Source organism: Mytilus californianus, unplaced genomic scaffold (genome assembly GCF_021869535.1).
Source record: "Mytilus californianus isolate M0D057914Y unplaced genomic scaffold, xbMytCali1.0.p SCAF_6, whole genome shotgun sequence".
Classification (NCBI taxonomy): Eukaryota; Metazoa; Mollusca; class Bivalvia; order Mytilida; family Mytilidae; genus Mytilus; species Mytilus californianus.
This window is the reverse complement of record NW_026262712.1, coordinates 115,678,724-115,703,303: the sequence shown is the minus strand read 5'-3', so window position 1 is coordinate 115,703,303 and position 24,580 is coordinate 115,678,724. Positions and strand designations below refer to the sequence as shown.

Here is a 24,580-nt window from a genome sequence, read left to right as displayed (position 1 = left end):
CTAACTTAATAACATAACTTTACCAATAAAATTACAAACCTTTTTCTGAGTCTAGTAATAAATCCTTTTTCTTTCAATTGTAGTATAGCAATGTTAATTGAAGTTTTAGCAGGATAACCAGCTTTCATTACAATGCCGTGTTCCTGTAATCTGATTGGCTGACCAGACATTTTAGTTTTACAGTAATTCTTTTCGAAATACGAATTAATAAGGTAACCATAAATAAATGCAAAATTTCCTTCTCCAGAACGCTGCCGACCCTGACTGGAATTCGTCACAAGACCGTTACTCTCCAGAACTCGCTTCCAAATTGTCTTGTACGTACTACTTTCAGAGCTTTCAAGAAAACGCATTGTGACTGAATTATTTATTGTCCCTACTTGTATATTTGTTCGTTCTGCTAATTCTATTAATGTCTCTACAGGCTGATCTAGGTTAACTTTTTTCAAAAATGCTGCCATATTTGCAGTGTACGTAGAGACAGTTATTAATACAAAGAAAGTAAACCCAGCAGTAAGAATCCTCTGTGAACTTGGTCGAGGTGAAAAATCTGTTCCCCTCATTAATAAAGTGCCGACAGAACACAGAACGTTAACATATGCTTGATGCAGATACTCATTGATGATAGACTATTATTTTTATAAATACCGAACACTTATAAAGAATTTTGTTCAGACTTAATATGTATTAATTCTGTAAGAAAAAACAGATGTGCGATAGGCAGATGATTTTTCCCTCTCTAGCCAAGATAGATTTCAAACACGATTGTTTAAGCTGGCTATTCAGTGGGTACCAACATAATTAAAGTAATTCATAAACTAGCAAACAGATAAGACACGACAAAACCACACTGAGGTTCGAAACTTTGGACAGATGCAATAACTGGTGTGTTGATTTTACCTGTTTAAATCCCCATCAACGGTTGTTTTTTTTTTTTTTTTTTAAATCTTCCTAACTCCCTTTCCGATTATCTGGAACTGTTCGAGACTTAAAAAAGGTTTTAACAATAAAAATACAAATGAGTGAAACAAAATATTAGAAGTATCGTATGAGAGAATGCAAGGAAAATTAACTCCAACAGGTATTCAATGATATCATAGAGTCTAATTTGAAAACAACGTTCAAACCTATGATTGCGTTGGATAAAAACCGCAATTTTTATACGTGTGCATGCAAAACAAATTTCTTGTTAGAGGGGTTAAAATACAGCACAAACAACATTTTCCAAAAGACCAAAAAAGTAAAAAAGTATATTTTAACAAAACGCATTTGACTAACAGGTCGAACAACAAATCTTCTTAAACCCTGCTGACTGCCATTGGCGATTGCCAAATAAACGGATCACCGATGTAATAAATGGATCTTAATTATAAATTTAATACTAACCAAAAACTAATAAACTTGCGGAAAAGATGGTATACCGCAAACAAAAGGTGCAAAGGTTTTTGTACACCATATCCGGATTTCGACAATTAATGTCTCTTCAGTGATGTTAGGAATCGAAACGGTATTTGGAAAGCCATACAGTTTACCTCAATTTAGGATAGACTCTTGAATTTTGAGGATCGACTCGAAATAGGATGAACGGAGATATTATTATATACATATAATACACTCAAAACAACCTGGAATCTTATGACATCAGATTTAATTTCATATAAAATGAACAATACTGTTAATATTATGAATATATCACAGTGATGAACTAAATGCACAGAAGACATCACACCGACTGCATACAACCCTATGAAGAACCTGTTATCACAGTTTAGAATTTAGGAATGTTTTACTACACCCGTAACTGACAGAACACATCAAGAATTAAGTACTGGAAATATCAACACTCACTGGTAACTGATAAAATTAAATAATCAGATGATATCACACTATCGGAACTGTTTATTTTGTGATATACTTCGTCTCTTTTTTTTTTTTTTATTCAACAGCAACTAATTGTACTTTCTGCTGTTAACAATGTACTTCACTATTCCAGCATTCCAGTGAAGAGTCCCTGTTTGTTAATAACAGAAATCCAGGGTTGTTTTCTGGTAAGCATCATTATATTAAATTAACATTAGTTTTAATATAACAGCTAATTTATAAAATTATCAGCAATGAAATTAACAAGTATATATCAATGAGACTTATTTGTTTAACAATTTACTATATATATCATCTAGCAATAATTGATTTTTGAGTATTGTTTCCGGAAATTTTTCATATTTCCTCCGTAAACGGGTGAATTGTTTTTCTATCAAACATCTTCCTGGTTTTGAAACAAATATTGTCACACCGGCCATGACTTAAAAAATTAAAAAAACAGATGTGATATAGCATATTCACAGGTATGTCTGTATTAAAAATTATCTGTAGTATAAATAAGATTAAGATTAAATAAATATTTCATTTTTTAATCTTCTTTTTGTAACGGTAAATAGTCTCGTTATCAATCATCACATGTACATGTACAGTAGCTGTGAAAGGTAAAATTTATATTACTTGATCAGTTCCAGATGTGTAATTTGTAAAACTTATCTCTTTTATCAATTTATTCATCCATTTATTTTTGCTAGATCATATACTTCTCAAACAAAGAAATTATTTTAACAATTTGGCAGTTTTATCTAGAATACATTTATATTTTGTATTCTTACATTTTGCCTGCAGTTTGTAACAATACATAAATTCTGCTTTAAATACAGCATACACATTTATAGATTCTGTTTTCTGTTCAGACATGTAATTAGCTTTATATATACAAAACATTATTAATGTAATCAAATAATTGATTTCATAATATTGTTCATCATTAATCTTATAACCGAATACTAAATTCTTCAATGTTAGAATATTATTATCAATATTCAGTTTTTCAAGAAGATTTTGTATTTTACTCAAGAAGTCATCAGGAAAGTGACATTTCAGAAACATATGATCATAATCCTCAGTGGTATTGCAATAATGACAATTTGAAGTATTGCAGATATTCCACTGTTTTAATAAAGTTTTACAAGGTAGAATAAAGTGTAACAATTTCCATCTAAACACTTTATACTTATTTTCTTTCAAATAATGATGAACAAATTTTAATATATTACATGTTGAACTCTGAATATACTCAATGTTTAACACTGTTTTCCATCGGTTAAAACCAACAGGCACTTATTCTGAATAAATATATTATAAATTTTTTTAGTGTCTAAATTTTCTATTTTTTCTATATAATTACAATTCTTCTTAATGTATAAAACATAATTTGTTTTTACTTTAGTTTTCTTTGAATTTTCTTGTTGTAAAATATTAAGCCATTCTTTTGGAAAGGCTTTATTCAATTGAGAAAATTCTGACATTTAATTATATTTAGTCTTGAGCTTTTGTAAAATATGTTTCTCCAATATGTTACCATTTTCATCTATAATGTCGTTTACATAGATGATATTGCTATTTATCCAGTTTTGAAATAAAAGACTTTTTTTTTATCTTAATGAATTGATTTCCCCAAATTACTTGTTGACGAATAGATTTGAAGTTTTTAGGCTGCTCTATTTTTTTGTTTTTACCCATGCTTTTACTACATTCAAATAAAATTCTGGCAACTTATTTAAACCTGGAATTGAGTTAATACCATCAATGTTCATATGAAAGATAAGGAAGTTCTTGCCAAATCTATTAAAATAAAATAATGGTATAACTTTCCAGTTGGCTTAATCTCCATATATTAATCTTTAAAACCACCCAATTTTGATTGATTCTATGTATTTATCTATGTTAATCATTTTTAGACCACCATCTAGCAATTCATAGCTTAATACTTTACGTTTAACTTGTTCTATTTTACTTTTCCATAAAAATTGATAAATAATTTTTTTAAATTTATCAATATATTCTTCGTCAATGTGTGAAACAGATGCTAAAAAAGTGATTTGATAACTGTTATTTTTCCCAACAATGTTAGATTTCTTTTCTCCCAGTTTTTAATTATTTTCTCAGATTTTTCTAATTGCTTTTCAGCATTGAGTTTTTGAAACACATTTTTATTACAACAAAAAAAAACTCCTAAACATTTCACTGGTTTGTCTGTAAAGTTGATGTTTTCGTATTTTTCTTTAGTGTTTATGTTTTCCCAACCAAATGCTTTCTGTTTTTGATCTGTTTAATTTAAGCCCTGATAATGTGCCAAAAATTTCAATCATATTTAAAACTTTTGAAATGTCTTCTTGTGTTTTTAGAAAAAGTGTCGTGTCATCAGCAAGTTGGCTGATTTTTAATGAATGTGTTTTCCCATCTATCTTAATTTCAAAGCCTTTAATATTATGGTCTTGCCTTATCTTACAGGCTAATATCTCTACTGATATAACAAAAATTATAGCACTGCACGGACATCCTTGTCGGATTCCACGTTGAATGTTAATGGGTTCAGATATCCATCCATTATTTATTACTGCGCTTTTAATATCTGTGTATAAAGTCTTAATCCATTTAAGCATAGAATTTTGAAATCCAAAATTTTTTAAAGCTGAAATCATAAAATCCCATTCTAAAGAGTCGAATGCTTTTGAGAAATCTAAAAATAGTAGTGCCCCTCTATATTAAATCTTTCTGCATAATCAATTATATCCTGGATTTGTCTAATATTATAGTAACCTATATATCTATTTTTAACATAACCATTTTGATCTTTATGAATAATTTTTGGTAGGATATTTTTAATGCGCTGAGCCAATGAATATGCAATTAATTTTGTATCAATATTTAATAAAGTTATGGGTCTATAATTATTTAAACAAAGCGGATCATTCTTTTTATGTATAAGAGAAATTACTCCTAATTTTTTAGAACTCGTTAACTCCCCTTTTTTATATGAATAGTTAAATGTAGATACAGCAAATTCTTTTAATTTATCCCAAAAGGTTCTATAGAACTCAACACTTAGTCCATCAATTCCTTGTGATTTGTTCAATTTCATCTTGAATAATGATTTCGTGCATTCTTCAATGGTTAAAGTACCTTCCATTATATCAATTATCTTGTGTATTTAATTTATGATCAATATTTGCATCATTAATATAATTATCTATGTATTTCACATCTGGATTTGTACTATTATAAATATTTTGATAGAATTCTTTTTCTATTTGTAAAATTTTAGAAGATTCTGTCTGTACAACTCCTTTGTCATCTTTTAAGGCAGTTATAGTTTTTCTAGTTTGTCTAGCTTTTCTAACCCCAAAAAAAATTAGTATTTTTCTCTCCTTCTTCTACCCATTTTATCCTTGACCTTATTTGAGCTCCTTTACTTTTTATTTCATAAAGTTTTCTTAGTTTACATTCATTATAAATTAATTCTTCTTGAAAATGTTTAATAACATCATCTTTACAATTTCTTTTATTACTTTCATTTAATTTTTTAATCTTATTTTCCAATATGTGTATTTCACTTATATTTTGATTTGTTTTCTTTTACAGTATGCCTCGTCTCACTATTTTTAATATGTACCACCTTTGATAAGTATTTAGTATGACGATAAATTTTCAATTCTGAAAGTGTACTCGTACTCTGAACAACAAATTTATTAATTTTGTAAAAAATGTTTACTTTCGTACTCCTAACAACAAAAATATTATATTTAAATTTACCTGTGTACGTTGTTTCATTTAACGCCATGTTGTCTCAGTTAAGAGTTGTCTTATTACACTCTTCCTACATCTTTTTTATTAATACCTGTAACGTCTATGTTATATACCTACGTTTTATTATTGTATTTTTATTGTGTCATAGATCAAATTTATTCGTTCAGTGTTTTTTTTTAAATGTCTTTTTGATCCGAGTAAAGCCATTTCAACTGATATTTTATACAGTGTCCTTTTTTGTTGTAATGTTACACTACTGTCTCATGTTAGGGTGAAGGTTGGCGCCTGTTAAAACGTTTAAACCCGCTGCATTTTTATGCACCTCTGTGTGTGTGGGTGTGTGTGTGTGTGTGTCTGTCTGTCTGTATGTTTAGTGTCTTTGTGTCTGTGTGTGTATTTCGGACGAAATTTGAAGGTAAGCAAAGAAATTAATTGAGACTACGTGTGCTTCCTGTGCATCTTCATGTTTTGTATGTATAATCCGTCTTTCGATTCGAATTTACACCTGATATCTGTTCGTAAACACTACAACCTGGAACATAGACTATCACCTCATACGGACCAAAATTTACATTTGTTTTTGCCTACCACCGATTTGATGAGTCAAGCTCATTTCTTTTTTACAGTCTTTTTTCTTATCTTGTACTGTTACGCCCTTGTCCAAAATTGGTGGGGATGAGCGCTCACACACACACAATGTATACTTTAACCCGCCACATTCTCTTGTTTGCCTGTCATAAGTAATGAAACTGTTGTAAGTGATTGTTTATGTTGGTGTTTCACATCTTATTTTTTTGTTCATTGGTTTAACATGATTTATGCTGTTGATTTTTTCCCGTTTGAAATGTTTCACATTTTGGTATGCCTGTGCCTTTAATATACTATACTAGTAACTATACGGTATGAGTTTTGCACATTGTTGAAGATCGGTGACCTTTTATAGTTTCTTACATCCTCGCCCAATGATCTCTGGTAGATAGTTGTCTAATTGACAAACATACCATGAAATCTACATTTAATATGGAGTATACATATTAAGGATGTACTTAGGTGAAATTAAAAAAAAATCTAGAATTTAAAATTGATACTATAAGTCAGAAGAGCATTAGTTAAGGAGCAGAATAAGCTTAAAATATTGATAGGTTATGGACCTCCTTTTCCAGATATTTGATTTTTAAAAATGGCGGGAAAAGGCTGACTAAGACTTTTACTTTATATTTGCATTGGTATAATTTGGGTCTCAAATCGAAAGAAAAGAAATCTAGAATCTGCTTAAATTTTGGTAAATGACCTTTTATTGGAAAAAAAACCAAGAAGTCCGAACAAAAATTTCTAAATCTCACCTAAGTTCATCCTTGAATGAAGTCAATTATATAACCAGTAAAAACAAAACAGTAAAACAATTATATTTATCTACTTTTTTTAAAATCGACATGCTACGTGCCTTGGTGTGCATTAGTTTAATGTATATGTAACAGCAACAACACAAATATAAGGATTATACACACAATAAAAGGACAGTGCTTCATAAATCATAATGTATAAGGCATTTAATGAACATAGTCACACGGCCCTTGCTTCGAAATAAGCAGTATTTCTGGATGTCAGTTTAATTTATAACTGCTATTAATTTGAAACGTCTTAAGTTTTTTAACATATATATCAACCTAGAGATAATATTCCTCTTGACAATGATTCATGATCTGACAAAATTAATCTTTGTCATAGACGTTAGTGTATCTTTCCAAATCTATAGGAACCTCGCCACCAAACACCGGTTTTGTCTCCTCATTTTCGAATACAGTCTTTGTCTCCTCGTTACCAAATATTTTTGTATCCTCATCGCCTAGCATACTTTTGGTCTCCCCGTCCTTGTCTTCGTTTTCTTTCCCTTTTGATTCTTTTTTGGAAGATTTTTGTTGCTTCGACAAAACGTAAAACTTTTTAAATAAAAAGAAGGCTACAGAAAATGCCAGACCAAATAACAATACAATTAACACTCCAGACATATGCTTTACTCCAAACTCTACTTGTAAAACACTTTTACTCATTGCGGCGTCGGAACATTGTCTTTTATCCTCCCACCATCTGCAATGGAAATCACATTTGTATTTTTATATTGTAATTATAACATTTGTGTACTTGTGTGTTTAACCTATAAGTACTTTGCCTGTTGATAAGTACGACATGATGCCCTGTTAGATTCTAAAAAGATCCAAACAGCACCCTTTTTTTTACCCCAGACAAGTGGATTTGAAATTTTTATTTTTAAATACTTACATCAATCAACAATATCAGTAAAAGAAAGATAACTCAGTTTCTAGAGATATGAGATGCAGATTCCGATGGATTGATTGTTGGCTTAACGTCCAGTGGCAATTATCTCATTCATGTTCAGGACGAGAACAAGTTAACAATAAATACATAAAGAAAGGTCCAGTAAAAGGGGCCGTCCGGGATGAAGATTAAGAAATTTGGACTGCCACTGAAAAATGAGGGTATATTAAAAAGGGACAGCAATTTTGCATTTAGCTTTTCAAAGTTCAAAATACCGTAAATATTTGAAGTAAAGCGATTTTCTATCATCGAAAAATCTTTCTATGTGAAAACTTGCGATATTTACCATGAATGCAAAAGAGTACATTTGATATAAACACATGAACATCTGCCATATCTAAAATTGCCGATGGGTCGCTGAAATCGTACCACGTGACATGAAAGGTTTGCACAATGCAACAAGCTGTCGCCACACCATTGACAAATTATCTAAATTTGTAATTTTCTGCATTGATTGAAAAACAGAGATTTGAGATACCAAAGGGACATTAAAAACTGTTTTGTCGAGGGGAACTGAGAAACACAGAACAATGTCACCTGTAAATAAACTATTCGATATCCACGCCACAAAATGCAAAGAACAATGATGTCACAGAAACAGTGTAATCATTTTAACCCTTTATAATATAAAGCAGACCTTGTAAATACCTTATGACATGTATTATTGAATAAACATCAAAACACAGCTTATGACTAACACATAATCATGTGTTGTTGGAAAAGCATCCAGTGGCAAATATTTCATGCAAATTCAGGTCTAACTTACCAATATAAGTTTACCAATAAAATTAACAAACCTTTTTCTGAGTCTAGTAATAAATCCTTTTTCTTTCAATTGTAGTATAGCAATGTTAATTGAAGTTTTAGCAGGATTACCAGCTTTCATTAGAATGCCGTGTTCCTGTAATCTGATTGGCTGACCAGACATTTTAGTTTTACAGTAATTCTTTTCGAAATATGAATTAATAAGGTAATCATAAATAAATGCAAAATTTCCTTCTCCAGAACGCTGCCGACCCTGACTGGAATTCGTCACAAGACCGTTACTCTCCAGAACTCGCTTCCAAATTGTTTTGTACGTACTATCTTCAGAGCTTTCAAGAAAACGCATTGTGGCTGAATTATTTATTGTCCCTACTTGTATATTTGTTCGTTCTGCTAATTCTATTAATGTCTCTACAGGCTGATCTAGGTTAACTTTTGTCAAAAATGCTGCCATATTTGCAGTATACGTAGAGACAGTTATTAATACAAAGAAAGTAAAACCAGCAGTAAGAATCCTCTGTGAACTTGGTCGAGGTGAAAAATCTGTTCCCCTCATTAATAACGTGCCGACAGAAAACCAGAGCACTTCTTTAAGAGTAAACTTCCTGTCTGGATTGCCTGTGTCTAACATTAGATAGACAATACAGACAATAACAGTTGCTCCTAAAATCCCCATCCATAACTCAAGTGTAAATGGACGCATAAACTGAAATATTGAAGAATGTTCCTTTGGTTTTGATATTAACATGTTGACTCCTGTACTGAGTACACCCAGGCTGAAATCTACAACTTCTTCACGCTCTGATGTAATAGATATGGCTCCCATGCCTAACGTAGCATTCTGTTGAAATATACATAAACTTATTAATATATAATCGTTAACATATGCTTGATGCAGATACTCATTGATGATAGAATATTATTTTTTTTAAATACCGAACACTTCTAAAGAATTTTGTTCAGCCTTAATATGTATTAATTCCGTTAAAAAAAAGATGTGTAATGTGCGATAGGCAGATGATTTTTCCCTCTATAGCCAAAATAGATTTCATACACGATTGTTTGGCTGACTACTAGTATTCAATGGGTACCATCATAATCAAATTAATTCATAAACTAGCAAACAGATAAGACACGACAAAACCACACTGAGGTTCGAAACTTTAGACAGATGCAATATCTTGTGTGTTGATTTTACCTGTTTAAATCCCCATCAACGGTTGTTTTGTTTTTAACAAAAAATCTTCCTAACTCCCTTTTCGATTATCTAGAACTGTTGGAGACTTCAAAAAAGTTTTAACAATAAAAATACAAATGAGTGAAACAAAATATTAGAAGTATCGTATTAGAGAATGCAAGAAAAATTAACTCGAACAGGTATTGAATGATATCATAGAGAAATTATTATATATATAATACACTCAAAACAACATGGTATCTTATGACATCAGATTTAACTTCATATGAAATTAATAATATTATGAATATATAACAGTGATGAACTAGATGCACAGAAGACATCACACCGACTGCATATAACCCTATGAAGATCCTGTTATCACAGTTTAGAATTTAGGAATGTTTTACTACACCCGTTATTGACAGAACACATCCAGAATTAACTACTGGAAATATCAACACTTACTGGTACCTGATAAAATTATATAATCAGCTGATATCACACTATCGGAACTGTTTATTTCGTATTATACCTCGTCTCACTATTTTTAATATGTACAACCTTTGATGGTGTGTTAAGTATTAAGTATGACGATAAATTTTCACTTCTGTACTCGTACTCTGAACAACAAATTTATTAATTTGGTTAAAAATGTTTACTTTGTACTCCTAACAACAAAATTTTTATATTTAAATTTACCTGTGTACGTTGATTTATTTAACGCTATTTTGTCCCAGTTGAGAGTTGTCTTATTGACACTCTTTCTACATCTTTTTTATTACTACCTGTAACATCTATGTTATATAGGCACCTACGTTTTAATATTGTATTTATATTGTGTTATAGACCAAACTTATTCGTTTAGTGTTTTTGTTTAAATGTCTTTTTGATCGAGTTAAGCCATTTCAATTGATATTTGATAGTGTGTCTTTTTATGTTGTAATGTTACACTACTGTCTCAGGTTAGGGTGAAGGTTAGTGTTTCTCGTTTTTCGTTTTTTTATAGATTAAACCGTTTGTTCTCCTGTTTAAATTATTTTACACTAGTCATTTTGGGGTCAATTATAGCATGCTGTTAGGTGTGAGCCAAGGATCCGTGTTGAAGGCCGTAAAGTAAATATGTTTTTGTATAATTTTGATTGATCTTCTAGTGTCTTTACACTTTTTTGTCATACATATAATATAACTTTATATTTCTATAACATTTCATGAAATTGTGTTCATATTAAATAAAAAAAACCTGTTAGAGGAGTTCGTATAATAACTCTTTATTGTTAGTTCTAACTTACCCCTGTCCTGACTTGTTCTATCATTCCGTTCCATTGGCCGTCGATTTCTGATCCATATGCATTGTTTGGACTGGGATACAGAACGTATTTGAATGAGAGTAACTTAGATAATTCCTCTAACAGGTCTATTGTAAAGCCCTCATATCCAACATTGCCTCGTTTGTTCATAATAAACGGTTCTTCCTGTAAATATGGAGTAAAACTTTCTATCATGTTAATTGTTTTCATGCAAAATCTCTGCAAATATAAGGTTAATATGTTAGTTGTGTGTTTATTCTTGCTTCAATGTCAGTATCCTTCAATGTTACATACATTATTGTCACATATACAAAATAAGGATCAATGAGATCTGAAGACACGCTTAGAAATAACTCAACTTGACATCTACTTTGCACAAAAAATCAATGACAAAAAAAATTCTAAGTGTCGAATACTACTGGAAGTTGAAGAATTCTGAAAAAAATGTGAATATGGATCAAAGATATCGTGTATTATAATTTAGTACACCAGACTTGCGTTATGTTTACTGAAGACCAGTCAGTGGAATTAAAATCAAAAGAGATTGAAGGCCAAATAATTTGAAACCCTAAAATTACGACAACAACAAAAAAGTATGCCACGCTGGACAAACAATTTTTATGTTATTTCGAATAGACAGAAAAAATATTACAGTCATTCCTTATAATTTAATTCTAAAAATGAGTAAACCATGATAAAAATGTTGATGACGTCGCGGTCACATGACAAAATTATGTCTTTGAGCTGATAGACAAAACACTGTCAGCCAATCAGAGGACGTGTTACATCCAAAATTAAATTATTTAGTTTTGTTACATGTATTATTGATAACCTTATAGACGTTTGATGTTTAGTTTTGTTTCGAGTATTTAGCATTAATTTGGTGTTAAGTTATTTTACGAGTAGTAAGTATTATGTGATGTTTAAATATATGACGTGTATTTAGACTTAAACACAAATTGATTATTTGTATCATCAACAGACTTATGAAAGTTTGATGTTTATTTTTGCTATGAGTATATAGCCGAATGTTTAAGTTCAGTTGTGCTAGGAGCATACAGGAACTTCTTAGGAAGAAAGATAAGAAGTTAGCAATATCCTTTAACTTTACGTTCCGCTATATAGATGATGTTCTCTCACTAAATAATACAAAATTTGGCGACTTTGTTGAACGAATCTATCCCATCGAACTAGAGATAAAGGATACTACAGATACAGTTAAGTCTGCCTCATATCATGACTTACATCTAGAAATTGACAATTATGGTCGGTTGAAAACAAAACTTTACGACAAAAGAGATGATTTCAGCTTCCCAATTGTGAACTTTCCATTTCTATGTAGCAACATTCCAGCAGCGCCTGCATACGGAGTATATATCTCCCAATTGATACGACATTCCAGCAGCGCCTGCATACGGAGTATGTATCTCCCAATTGATACGATATTCCCGGGCTTGTATTTCCTATCATGATTTCCTTGATAGAGGATTGCTGCTCACAAGGAAGCTATTAAACCAAGAGTTCCAAATGGTGAAGTTGAAATTATCCCTTCGTAAATTTTACGGACGCCATCACGAGTTGGTTGACCGTTATGGAATAACCTTTTCACAGATAATATCGGATATGTTCCTTATGTCGTAACTACAATACCCTTCCATTTTCACGAATGTGACCTACCGAATAAGATTATTTACCGGATTTGTAATAACATAAGCAACACGTCGGTTGCCACATGTGGAGCAGGATCTGCTTACCCTTCCGGAGCACCTGAGATCACCCCCAGTTTTTGGTGGGGTTCGTGTTGCTTAGTCTTTAGTTTTCTATGTTGTGTCATCCGTACTATTATTTGTCTGTTTGTCTTTTTATTTTTGGCCATGGCGTTGTCAGTTTGTTTTCGATCTATGAGTTTGTCTGTCCCTCTTTTATAGAAATATTCTCCACTAATATATCCCTTTCAATTCTTACCATAACAAATACAACTTTAACAATGTCTGGGAAAATACCACGTGTGTCCTTTTCCTGCGTGTCATTGACAGGAATAAGAACCAGTCTGTCACGCGTAGTATTACCTTTTGGTCTCCATTCACCAATCTAAAAAGAAATAATATCATTCACACACAAAAAAAGATTGACTAATTGATGCTTGCTTACCGTCAATAAGAAAATATGTATATTCAGAACGAAATCACAAGAAAAACACTTAACTAGTTTGGTGCGTCCAAGTCTATTTTCTAGATTTATATTCATCAGAAACGCTCAAATCCCTCGAAAGTTGATCAATATTGTATAAATAAATTAGCAATTAATGCAATATGCAGTAAGGAAAAACGACGAAAATTCAAACAAATTCTACAAAACACTAAAGTAACATCATTTTTTCACCAGTGAGTGATCTCAGGCTTCCGGAAAGGTAAGCATACCCTGCTCCCCTAGTAGCACTTGTCGTGTTACTCATTATCATTGCAATTAAAAAAATCGTTTACAAGTCGCATTGGGAGCTGTCATAATCGAGGAAAATAGAAAGGGATTGTGGCTTACTATTTTATACAATGAACCCAACCCTCTTACATTCAGTTTTGCACTTACATTTTAATACAGTGAAGTTACTTTAAGTTGTATACTAGTAGGTGAAAATGGCAGCATACCTTCCCTTTTGAATTCGGAATATGGTCCATAGTCAATATTTTTTGCAGTGAAGTGTCTCTGTAGAACCAGTGAAAAGTCGATTAGCCAATCTTTTTCATTCATTAAGTAGGAATATGATTTTTAAATTATTCGTTTATATAGTGAAGTAACTTAGTAGTTGTACCCGTGATAATAACAGGAAATGCTCTTCCAGCATTAGGAAAATAAATCTATTACATGCAATATTTACACTTTCATATATACAGTGAAATGTCTCATTGGTTGTAGAGTAGAAAAGACCAGCGAACCATGTGTCTTCAGAGGTAGGAATATGATTCTTTTGTTATCCTTTTATACCTTTTATACATTGAGGTTCTTAAGTGGTTATACTGGTGAATTGCCTTCAGATGAGGAGTATAATTCTATAGTTACATGTAGTGTCCTATTCTAGAGTGTGACATTCTGAGTGTTGATTCGTATGGCGGGTTATGCATGCATAACAGAAGACGCTTACCCTGTCGACGCACCTGTCTTGCTTCTTTTGAAGTGCATGCGATTCTATTTGTTTTTCTTGGTTTATCTCTTCTTAATCTATTTACGAGATTTAGTGGTGCGTCAATTGTTGAAAAAGACGCTTAGTTAATGAGTTTGAATTACCTAAATACCTCATGGAATATTAATGTCTTAAAATGTCTATCGATTATTCAACTTCAAAAAAATATTTGTCGTAAATATCAAATGTGGTGACAATGACGTTAAAAAACGACCTTAACTGACGTTACCCAACTGTCACCGAAGACCCCACTACAGTTTCGAGAGACTAATCTCATAATTAACCCTTTTCTAAACATGATTTTTGAACTTAATTGGTTAATAGGGTTACTCTTGAATTTTATACATTATAAAGGCATTTTTAATGAGAGCTATATTTAAAGCATAGACCATCTGAAAATTGTGGGAAAAAAACACAAAAAAAATCACTGTTTTTTCACCTAGCATTATTTGCACGTGCAATAAATGTGTTTTGTAAAGGTACGACCGTAAAGCCGTCGTATAGTACTTCAATCAACTTGATTTACTTTTTGAAGAAAATTAGTAATAAGCAATATAACTGTCTAAACATCTGCATTTTATGAGAATTTCAATTCCGGATAATTGTCACACTTGAACCGACACATTTTGTTGTTTAGTCGTGTTTGTTGAATTTAACCGTGAAAGTCAAAATCATTGTAGGGTGCGTTTTTTAAAAACTGGCTCCGTCCGATGCCAAGAAAAGGTGCTCTGAAGTTTGAGTTGACAAATACATTACCTGCAATTTTGTATTTGCTGAAATTTAAGATTAGCAACAGAATCTAGAAAACAAAGTCTGCTAAATGCTGCAGCAGTAAGACGTGATGATTTATTTATTTATTTCAATGACCTATGTAATGATACGTAAACTGATTCAACCATATGTATCATAGGTCTTGCTTTAAAAGCTATACAAGTAAACAGAATTTGAAATCAGTAGCACGGTTGAAAAAGAAGCATTAGATATGAAGCCGGATTTGTCCAATTCTTTGTTGGTTGAAAGTAATGTTGTCCTTGGCTCTCGAAACATTAAAGTGTATAATTTGCAAGAAGATTTCTCAAAGAAAGTGTAAACATTACATACCATAATAGAAGATTTTTAAATCTAAATGATGTTACTGATATAATATACCGAATAAAGCAAGAGAATTTGCTCAATAACGATGTTTATCATGCTGCACGTTTGACCACATGCTTGACATAAAGACCAAATTACACAAAGAGTTGTTAAAATTATAGACAAAGACATTATTCGTGACAAAAAGACTCTTGTAATTTGATCAATGTTGATAATGGACCTGTCTTTCTTACCAAATAAAATTAGTAAAACCTACTGCAATTACTCTAAACTCAAGGCTAAACTTAAGAAGCAGTACATAGATGCCATAGTGTTCTTTTCTAAACAAGGACATGGTACATCGAACATTTTATTTGCAAGCGACATTTCTATCGCTTTTAAAGCCGCGAATAACATCAAAGGAAAATCGAAAAAAGTTTAAAAGCCGACTTCACGCTGTAACAATGAAGGGGCAGATATACCACAATCTTTTTCCATGCTTTTCATGTTGATGCTATGTTTGCTATCTGATGCTTAAAATTAAAAAATTAAGAAGTATATAGTTCCTATGTGTAGGGACAGTGCCACTCTGAACGTTAAAGAACCCTTGCCACAAGTCTTTGAGGGGTCAGTAGGTGGCCTGTTGCAAGGCTTAATTTCTGTCCAACATATCCTCCTCTCAGTTGGCAGTCAATATTTCCCTTACCTTCATCATAGGCCCACTTTATAATAATAATAAGTTTTTGTGGAATCGGTAAAAAGTCGGTATGCAACCTCCTTAGGACGAAAGCAAGCAACTTCAGTAATCATGTAGCATTAGCACACGGTGGTGTTGATATTGCTATAGATGATGCTAGAGTGTTTGTTACTACGTTATACGACTTTAAATACAAGTTCAATAAATCGACAAACAGTTGTGTAATAAAGCTTCCACCATGTGAGTTAGTGTTTAAGCGACACGTACTACATTTGTACTAGCACTATGAAAAAGCAAAGTTTGGGTGTAGGCAAATGTTCCCAACCCAAATAATAGCACGCCATCTGAGTTTTGTTGGGAAATTTAGCAAAATGACAAGTTAGAGCCAGTTTTCTTTGAAGGACAAATGACATCAGACTCTCAACAAGACCTTGTTTGTTCTTGTAAGGGGGAAAGCATGTGCAGGCAGCATGCGTTAACAAGGAGCAGCGACTCATTTCTAAAACAATATTACGAGAAATAAAATACTCTCATGAACATTCCAGTATAACTTACGATCAATTTTAGTTGTAAGTTTTCTCAATTTTAGTCGTAAGTTCTCTTGGTAAAGAGAGTCATATTCCAGTGGAAGTCCAAATTTCCCCGACCTTCATCCCGGAGGTCCTCTGTTACAGGAACTACCTATTGTATTTATTTGTAATGTGTTCTCGTCCTGAACATGCATGAAATATTTGCCACTGGACATTAAGCAACCAACAATCAATCAATCTCCTTGCACGAATTTGTGCTTTGTCAAAATGTAGGTAATTGTAATAATGTCCATGCCGTATCAGCCGACATAGCTGATGACACAGATGACATATCATGAACGTTATTTATTGGAAATACTTCTAACTTAATTGGGGTGTTCCTCGTTCATGTCGTAGGTGAATTTTAGCCTTCTATAATTTTTTCGACGTTTCATTTTGTATATGACAACGGTCATGTCTTACTTTTTGAATTTATCATAAAACCCGCTTGCATTCACTACAGTACCATCGAATGAAAGTTAATCGTACTTGTCACTTTAATAACTCATACTTCTTTTATCATCTGAAAAATTATCGTGAATTGAGACTAACAGTGGGAAATGTTTTCAAGAGACTCCGTGACATGTCGAATCCTGGAAAACTGAGACGAAATCTAACCTGCAAATGTTGTTGGATTTTATCGACAATGTATTTTGGATACTCTATTATCGGTAATATATTATTCTCAAATGTATGCATGTATATCTTGTCCAGAAATGCTATTTATCGAGGTCAAAGATCAAGGTCATTCTGTTGCAGTTATTTATTTGGCCTTGAAACTTCAATCAAACGTGTTTCCTTCGAAAAAGTTAAATGATACGTTATTCTGACGTCATGTGCAAATAGGAAACGCATCTAAGTCGGAACTTAAGCATTGATAAATAAAACTACTTGTATAATTTATTGAATGGATTATAGATTTTGAAAAAATCTGCAATTTGTTTCTCTAGATAAAAATACGAATTTTTAAGTGATGACCTTTGACCTTGATTTAAGGCATGATGGCACCAGTTTTCATATAAATTTACGACACATATTTTCAAAAAGTATACGATTTAAGCTTTCTAAATGAGCTATTTTAATGCAATGAGGTATGTAGGTAACTTAAATTTCTAATTTGAACATATGTTGAATATTGTTGCCTTATTTTACCTTTTTAAACAATGATGTACCTCCATGGTTGTACAGGTGAAAAGTGTAGTTAATCCTCTTCCCGTCAGAATCGAATTTTACTGATCCTGTTTTACCATTTGGTAATGTCGACTGCAAAAGAAATAAATCAAATAATAAAAATAATAAACTAAGTTAAACAACACTGCATTGACATGTTCCAGGTCTCGAAATCTGTATTAGTAGTGTGAAGTGGGGTTCAATTTAAATAGTTCCTAACATCTGCGTGATTTGGTCTCTGTAGGCTAGCTTTGTCAATTGCAATCAAACCACATTTCCTTATTTTTTTATACTTTAAATATCGACTAAAGGTAAAAAAAAGTTAAAAAGACTTAAAAGATAAACATTTTTTGACGCTAACATATCCATGATATCATGATGATCCTTATAACAAGTTTACTTCGATAAAGTAAACTTTTGTAAAGTTCTGACATTTTTTAGATCCAGTGCTATCTCTAAATATAAAGTTTAGCGGGGAGTAGAAGTTATTAATTTAGTACAAGTCTTTATATTTGGGGTGAAATTCAGCATAAATAACAACGAGACATGTACAGTTCATCAAAAAACAGTTTATGTCAGGGAATCAACTCTGAAGTTTTGAAAGAATGAACATGTGGTTGAAAAAAGCTTTGCATTTAATTTGGCATTTCACATGTAACGCAATATTTGCGTCAGATACATATCACCATAGTCTCAAATAAGCTTCAATCCAATTCTGTACAATATGTACGTCAGTTACCAGTAACAACTCACACAAACCCCCAATCGGTTACAATCACCTAGTCTCAAATAAACTTCCATCTAATTCTGTACAGTATTTGTGTCAGTTAAATGTCACCTGGTCTCAATTAAACTTCCATCTAATTCTGTACAGTATTTGTGTCAGATACATGTCACCTAGTCTCAAATAAACTTCCATCTAACATGTCTAATTCTCTACAGTATTTGTGTCAGTTACATGTCACCTAGTCACAAATAAACTTCCATCTAATTCTGTACAGTATTTGCGTCAGTTACATGTCACCTAGTCTCAAATAAACTTCCATCTAATTCTGTATTATAGTATTAATGTATGGACTTTTTCATATTGGCCCTGTAACATGCCCGAGGTATTAATAATGGCCAAGGATGGTTGTAATGGCCCCGAGGCAGCGCCGAGGGCCATTACAACTGTCCGAGGCCATTATTAATACCAAGGGCATGTTACAGGGCCAATATGAAAAAGTCCATATATTGATACTTTTATTAACCAACTAAGGCAACTTTATTCAAGAACAGTCTTCGAGTCTCGGATCCAAATACAGCTAACCACGAATCTATAACAGGACCAATACAAAAAAAGCCAGTTCATAACACTTTTATTACCGTAAATGGTTTTAATTCTTCGATTAAACAAAGAGTAAGAATCTTACCGTGAAGAAGATACAGGAATTCATAGCTGAACTTATCTTTTCGCATTCACGATGGATTTTTGGTCAACATTGTCAGATTTAATTTCTGATTTCTCATCCAAGTACTTTATTTTATGCTATTACAATTCATTTCATCTAGCAAATATAAAGTAGCTGGGAAGAATAAATCAGACAGTTTAACTATTCTTACTCTGAGTAGTCTGCGTTCTGATAATTGATCAACGGAAATGAAATTTTGATAATAATCCTCTGTATCTTTAATCGAAGGTCGTACTCGAAAAAGGCTGTGTAATATTTCCGTTTCAAGTCGTTACAAAACACTGAACATCATTTAAACTTTTTTTTATGATATTAAGTTAAAAAAAATTTTAAAAAGTTGTCACTTATTTGAAGAAATAAACGACATTTTGATTTAATCGATGTCCCGTTTATCTGTTCATAATGCATGGCTGTGATTTCGTAATGCACGGGTGTGATTTCGTAATGCATGACTGAAATTTCGTAATGCATGGCTGTAGCAATTTCTCCGTTCATAATGACCAGTTGTCGAAATTTTCCTTTTATAAAGCATGGGCATTTCTATACATATTGTAGTAAGTTGGTTAATAAAGTACGGTATTTGATCAGTTGCATGTAACCTAGCCTCACACAATTCTACAATAATGTGTCAATTACTATTAACCTTACTTCACGAAACGCCTCGTTAAAGGCGATATTTGCTGCAGTTAATTATATAACATTACCTGAAGCATTCTTCTATCGAATTCTAAACAATATTTGCATCAATTATTCCTACCTCACGCAGTGCTTCTATCATTTTCGTTCTGTTAAATATATCTACATGTTCATCGATTCCACTCATCTTCTTCAGATAAAGTTTCTGTGATTTTTGTATCAAATGTGCAGTATCAATAGCAGTGGCTTCATATGAACTTGTTAGGTATTTACTTCCGGGTCGTATCTCTGTATAACGATATGCTAGAAGCTGACACTTTGCTTCAAACAGTCCTTGTCGATACATAGGTCCTTCATCAAATGGTTCAAGGTACATAGACTGAAACATAGTCAAAAAGTAGTGTTTCTCGTCAGAGGGCGTATCAATGCACCAAACTTCCGAATGGTTTGGGGGTGTGAAAAATAAGTTTTCTAGAAATTTGACAGCAAAAGTATGATTAAGGGAGCAGGGGGATAAACATCTTTTAGGTATTGATTTTGCCGCTAGGATGTCATCAAAAGATTTAAAGACTTTTGAAAATGATCCTGTTGTATTATAATGTCTGTAAAAAAATAATCAATGATTTTTCTAACTATTGAATAATTGCTGTTATGCTTAATGTACAGTGGCACATAATTTATGCATTATGTAGGACGAGTATAAATAAAAATCATTTAAAAGGGTCAATTCTGCAAAGGCAGGGCAGAAATTTTGTCCCTTGAAAAAGAAGAAATTTTGGATGAGACAGAAATTATTATGTGTACGGATCCTTCAAAGTTGCAGGGATTCCTTTATGTGCACAAAGTGGGAAACTCTCCTTAGACGAGACATTCTATTATATGTACGAGTTCCTTTTCTAAGTATTTTAACAGCTTACACAGCCACATGAATGCTACCTCAGCAGGGGTTTTAATTGCCCTAGGTTGGAAAGATCTTGTAAAGGGGAAGTGAATGAAAGTTCATATCTAGATTATGTAAAACTTTAAAATGCGGTAACCTTTTGCTTTTGTCCTTTAACTCAGAAACAAAGAGCAGCAACTAATCTAATCAAAGTGGTGATAGACACGGTCCCGAAAAGCCATTTTGTGTCAAATAATATTTTGCTAATATGTCATGAGAATCGGGCAACCTAACTCAAGTCATTGTGACAACAGTGTAAAAAAAAGGTTTGTAGGTGCTTAACTATGACAGCCGTGAAGACACAAAAATACCATAAATGAAGCGGTAAAACCTATAATATAATCTCAAGATGAAACAGGTGAAGAAAAGTAGTAAAAGGTTTGGACGGCCTACACTCAAAAACAAATTTGCTAACATGTCATGTCACTGTGTAATATGTTGGCTACAAACGCTAAATGGTGACATTTTCTTTTCGCCTAGAGATAATTGTAACTAAAGTTGTGAGTTGCAGCTTTCCTGCAGTGAAAATTATACGCAACAAAGTTTCACAAAAACCATTTTACCATCAAATTAATGATTAATATCAAAACAGTTTCAAGATCAAAACATGACACAATACTAATTCTTACCGAATCATGGAAAATAAATATATTCCTTTCATTTTCCATGATGTTTCCAAATGACTTTGCCTGTGAATAAAAGAGAATGCTGAAATTATTATCGGTTTAAACTTACAACAGAACTTCAGTATATGTCATTCTTTAATAAAAAATAAAAGAAACACAATAGTTGCAATGTAATATAATAACGAATTCATAACAAAAATATATCTTTCTCCAATATTATATGGAGCCTATAAGCTTGTGATAATATGTTCTTATTTACCAACAAGGATGAAAACGTATGATTTCGTTACTTCTCAAATAAGACTTTTGTACTGCATTATAAAAAATGAAACATACTAATGCTAAATAAATAGTACGAGTTGGTAGAAATATGAGTTGGTCAAAGAACGAGTGGGTCAAAGTACGAGTTGGTAAATATTGGGTATGAGTTGGTTGAGTACCAGTTGGTAAAGGTACGAGTTGCCGTGTACCATTAACAGCGACCTCTTGTGGAATATTTTGAAACTACTTTATTCTTGATTTGTAATTTCTTGATTTGTAACTTGTAGTTTTTCTTAAGAAACGGAACTTTTCATTGGTTGTCAGCGGTAACAATCACATTGACATATTTTCCAAATACGTGACTCAAACCAAGAAATTACATTTCACAGATAGAGAGTTTTAATAGTTCGATTGAAAAACAAATATACGTTTTATACAAACCTGGAAATTCCATTTGACAAATTATGAAATTTATAATTTCATAGTTACGATTTAGAGTGAAGAAATTTAATTGAACAAATAAAGAAATATCCCTTTCCATAGTTACTACGATATTCAAGAACTTGCCTTTCTAATCATTGTTATCATAATCCGTTCTCTCCTCCTTTACATCATCGAATAAGACTTATCACTGAATGTGTACTTGCCGTGAGCACACGACTTGCCCTGAGCACACGACTTGCCATGGTGGTGACAGTTCTCTTTGATTTATGAGTTTTGAATATCTCTTAGGTATCTTTTGTTTCATTTTTTTTTTCTTTCAAACAAAAACTGCAATACGTTTTATAGCAATAAGTAATTTTCTACAGAATATTTTATGTAAGAAAAATCAGCTTTTAATGTAATAGCATGATATTACCTCCTTTAGAACGTTCTGTATTAGTTTATGTTGATCATCCCTAGGACTACAAATTAGGATGATCTCTTGTCGAAGTAACTGGGCATTTCGTAACACCTCCACTGTTTGGTTCCTGATATCTTCCTCTGAATTCATTTGGAGAGAATACGATATTGGAGAAATCTGATTGGCTATCATTCGACGTATCAAATCCTGGCATACTACAAATATATATTGGAACCGAGGAAGTTAAAACAAGTTTGTAGATTCTTTTTTATTTTTGTATTTTTTCTGATGTTCTTTTTAATAGTTCTTCTGAGTATAAATCAATTAAATAAATTTATTCTGGTGCACTATTTATTAAGCATGATGTTAGTTATATATTGTGATATACAAATAAGGAGATGTGGTATGGTTGCCAATGAGAGAACTATCCACCAGATTTCAAATACTTTAGTAAGCAATTATAGGTCTCCGCATGGTCTTCATCAATTACAAAAACTCATACCGTATAGCCAGCTATAAAAGGCCTCTACATGAAAAATGTGAAACAATTCATACGAGAAAACTGACGGCCTAATTTGCAACAATACAATCTACGAAAAACAAATATGACAGACATGAACCAACGACAACCACTGAATCACGGGCTCATGGCTTTGGACAGGCTAATAAAGAATGTGACAGGGTTAGACATGTTTGTGAGAGCCCAACCCTCTAAACGGGACAGTGGTGGAGCAAACTTTAAAAATCAGTTTCAAAAGGTAGATGCACGTTTGACTTGGTATTCAATACATAAGCAATAGAAATTAAAGGTGGATATATCTACCGTCATTTATTTTAGGATCATCTGGTAAAACTACAACTGCAGTTTTATTTTGCCAAGCGAGGAAAAGATCAACTATTGCTTGATTAAGTTGTTCAGCTGGAGGTGTCACCTCCAACAGGTTGGACCACGAGACATGATCTTCAATTCGGGTCTCGTCAACGTAATCAAATCCTTTGTCCTGGGTGATGACATACGGTATGTTTTCTTGTTCCAGTATCATGGCTAGGTTTGTATAATACGGTCCAATGACCACACTGACACCAGTCTCAGCTTTATCATTAGCTTGGATTTTTAAAGCTGAAAAAGAGGATCATAATCATCATGGCTAGTTTGTATAATACCATGAGGGTTTGGATGGGGTTTACACAATATGGTATAATGGAACAATACTACACAAATGGGCCAAAACAATAAAGAATAGATAGAAATTGTCAAAACAATAAAGAATAGAGAATAATGAGGGTGTTACAATTGACCAAATAAGAAGTAGAGAGAAATAGGCAAAACAATTAAGAATAGAGAATAATGAGGGTGTTACAATTTATCAAATAAGAAGTAGAGAGAAATATGCAAAACAATTAAGAATAGAGATTAATGAGGGTGTTACAATTTATCAAATAAGGAGTAAAAGAGAGAAATAGGCAAATCAATTAAGAATAGAGAATAATGGGGAGATTAAAATATAAAAAAAGAGAAAAATGACCTGATAAATCAAATAATGCAAAAATGAAGAACCCCAATCCAGACCCGCATACTATACGATCCCATGAGTAACATGAGTTTGGTCGTTTAACTGCTATCTTTGTATTTAAACTCGGACTATATTATTTCATGTAGATTAATTTGCATTGAGAGTGTCTGAAATCAGTTTATTTTAGGATTTTACGGGGTATTGAATTTAGAATAAAACAAACGTAAAAATAGTTTTTAATTTTCAACTTTTTCATCTTGAGATGCTTGTTACTAAAGTTACACGAGCCCCTTCCCCCAGTGAATTATGATGTAGGTCTGGTTGATTCTCAATCAACAGTATTGTAAAATTATATATGAAAACTCAACAAAAATACCCGGCTTATAATTGTGTACGCCAG

General features: G+C 32.3%; 1 protein-coding gene and 1 long non-coding RNA gene across 2 annotated transcripts in view; one reads left to right on the top strand and one right to left on the bottom strand.

The window, feature by feature from the left end:
• Window positions 1–1,987: 1,987 nt before the first annotated feature.
• Window positions 1,988–11,157, top strand: LOC127704470 (uncharacterized). The gene is made up of 3 exons (XR_007983288.1): window positions 1,988–2,345; window positions 8,810–8,938; window positions 10,229–11,157. It is a non-coding gene; the product is annotated as an uncharacterized LOC127704470 (long non-coding RNA).
• LOC127704468 (glutamate receptor 4-like) overlaps window positions 7,076–24,580 on the bottom strand; it is a 36,846-nt gene continuing 19,341 nt past the window's right edge. Inside the window, exons 4-12 of the mRNA XM_052208555.1 lie at window positions 23,490–23,786; window positions 22,682–22,881; window positions 21,565–21,624; window positions 20,117–20,374; window positions 17,891–18,001; window positions 13,186–13,311; window positions 11,203–11,385; window positions 8,766–9,574; window positions 7,076–7,719 (exon numbers count right to left, since the gene is read on the bottom strand). Of these exons, the coding sequence (XP_052064515.1) occupies window positions 7,344–7,719; window positions 8,766–9,574; window positions 11,203–11,385; window positions 13,186–13,311; window positions 17,891–18,001; window positions 20,117–20,374; window positions 21,565–21,624; window positions 22,682–22,881; window positions 23,490–23,786 (2,420 nt within the window). The 3' untranslated portion in view covers window positions 7,076–7,343. The remainder of the gene's footprint in view (window positions 7,720–8,765; window positions 9,575–11,202; window positions 11,386–13,185; window positions 13,312–17,890; window positions 18,002–20,116; window positions 20,375–21,564; window positions 21,625–22,681; window positions 22,882–23,489; window positions 23,787–24,580) is intronic.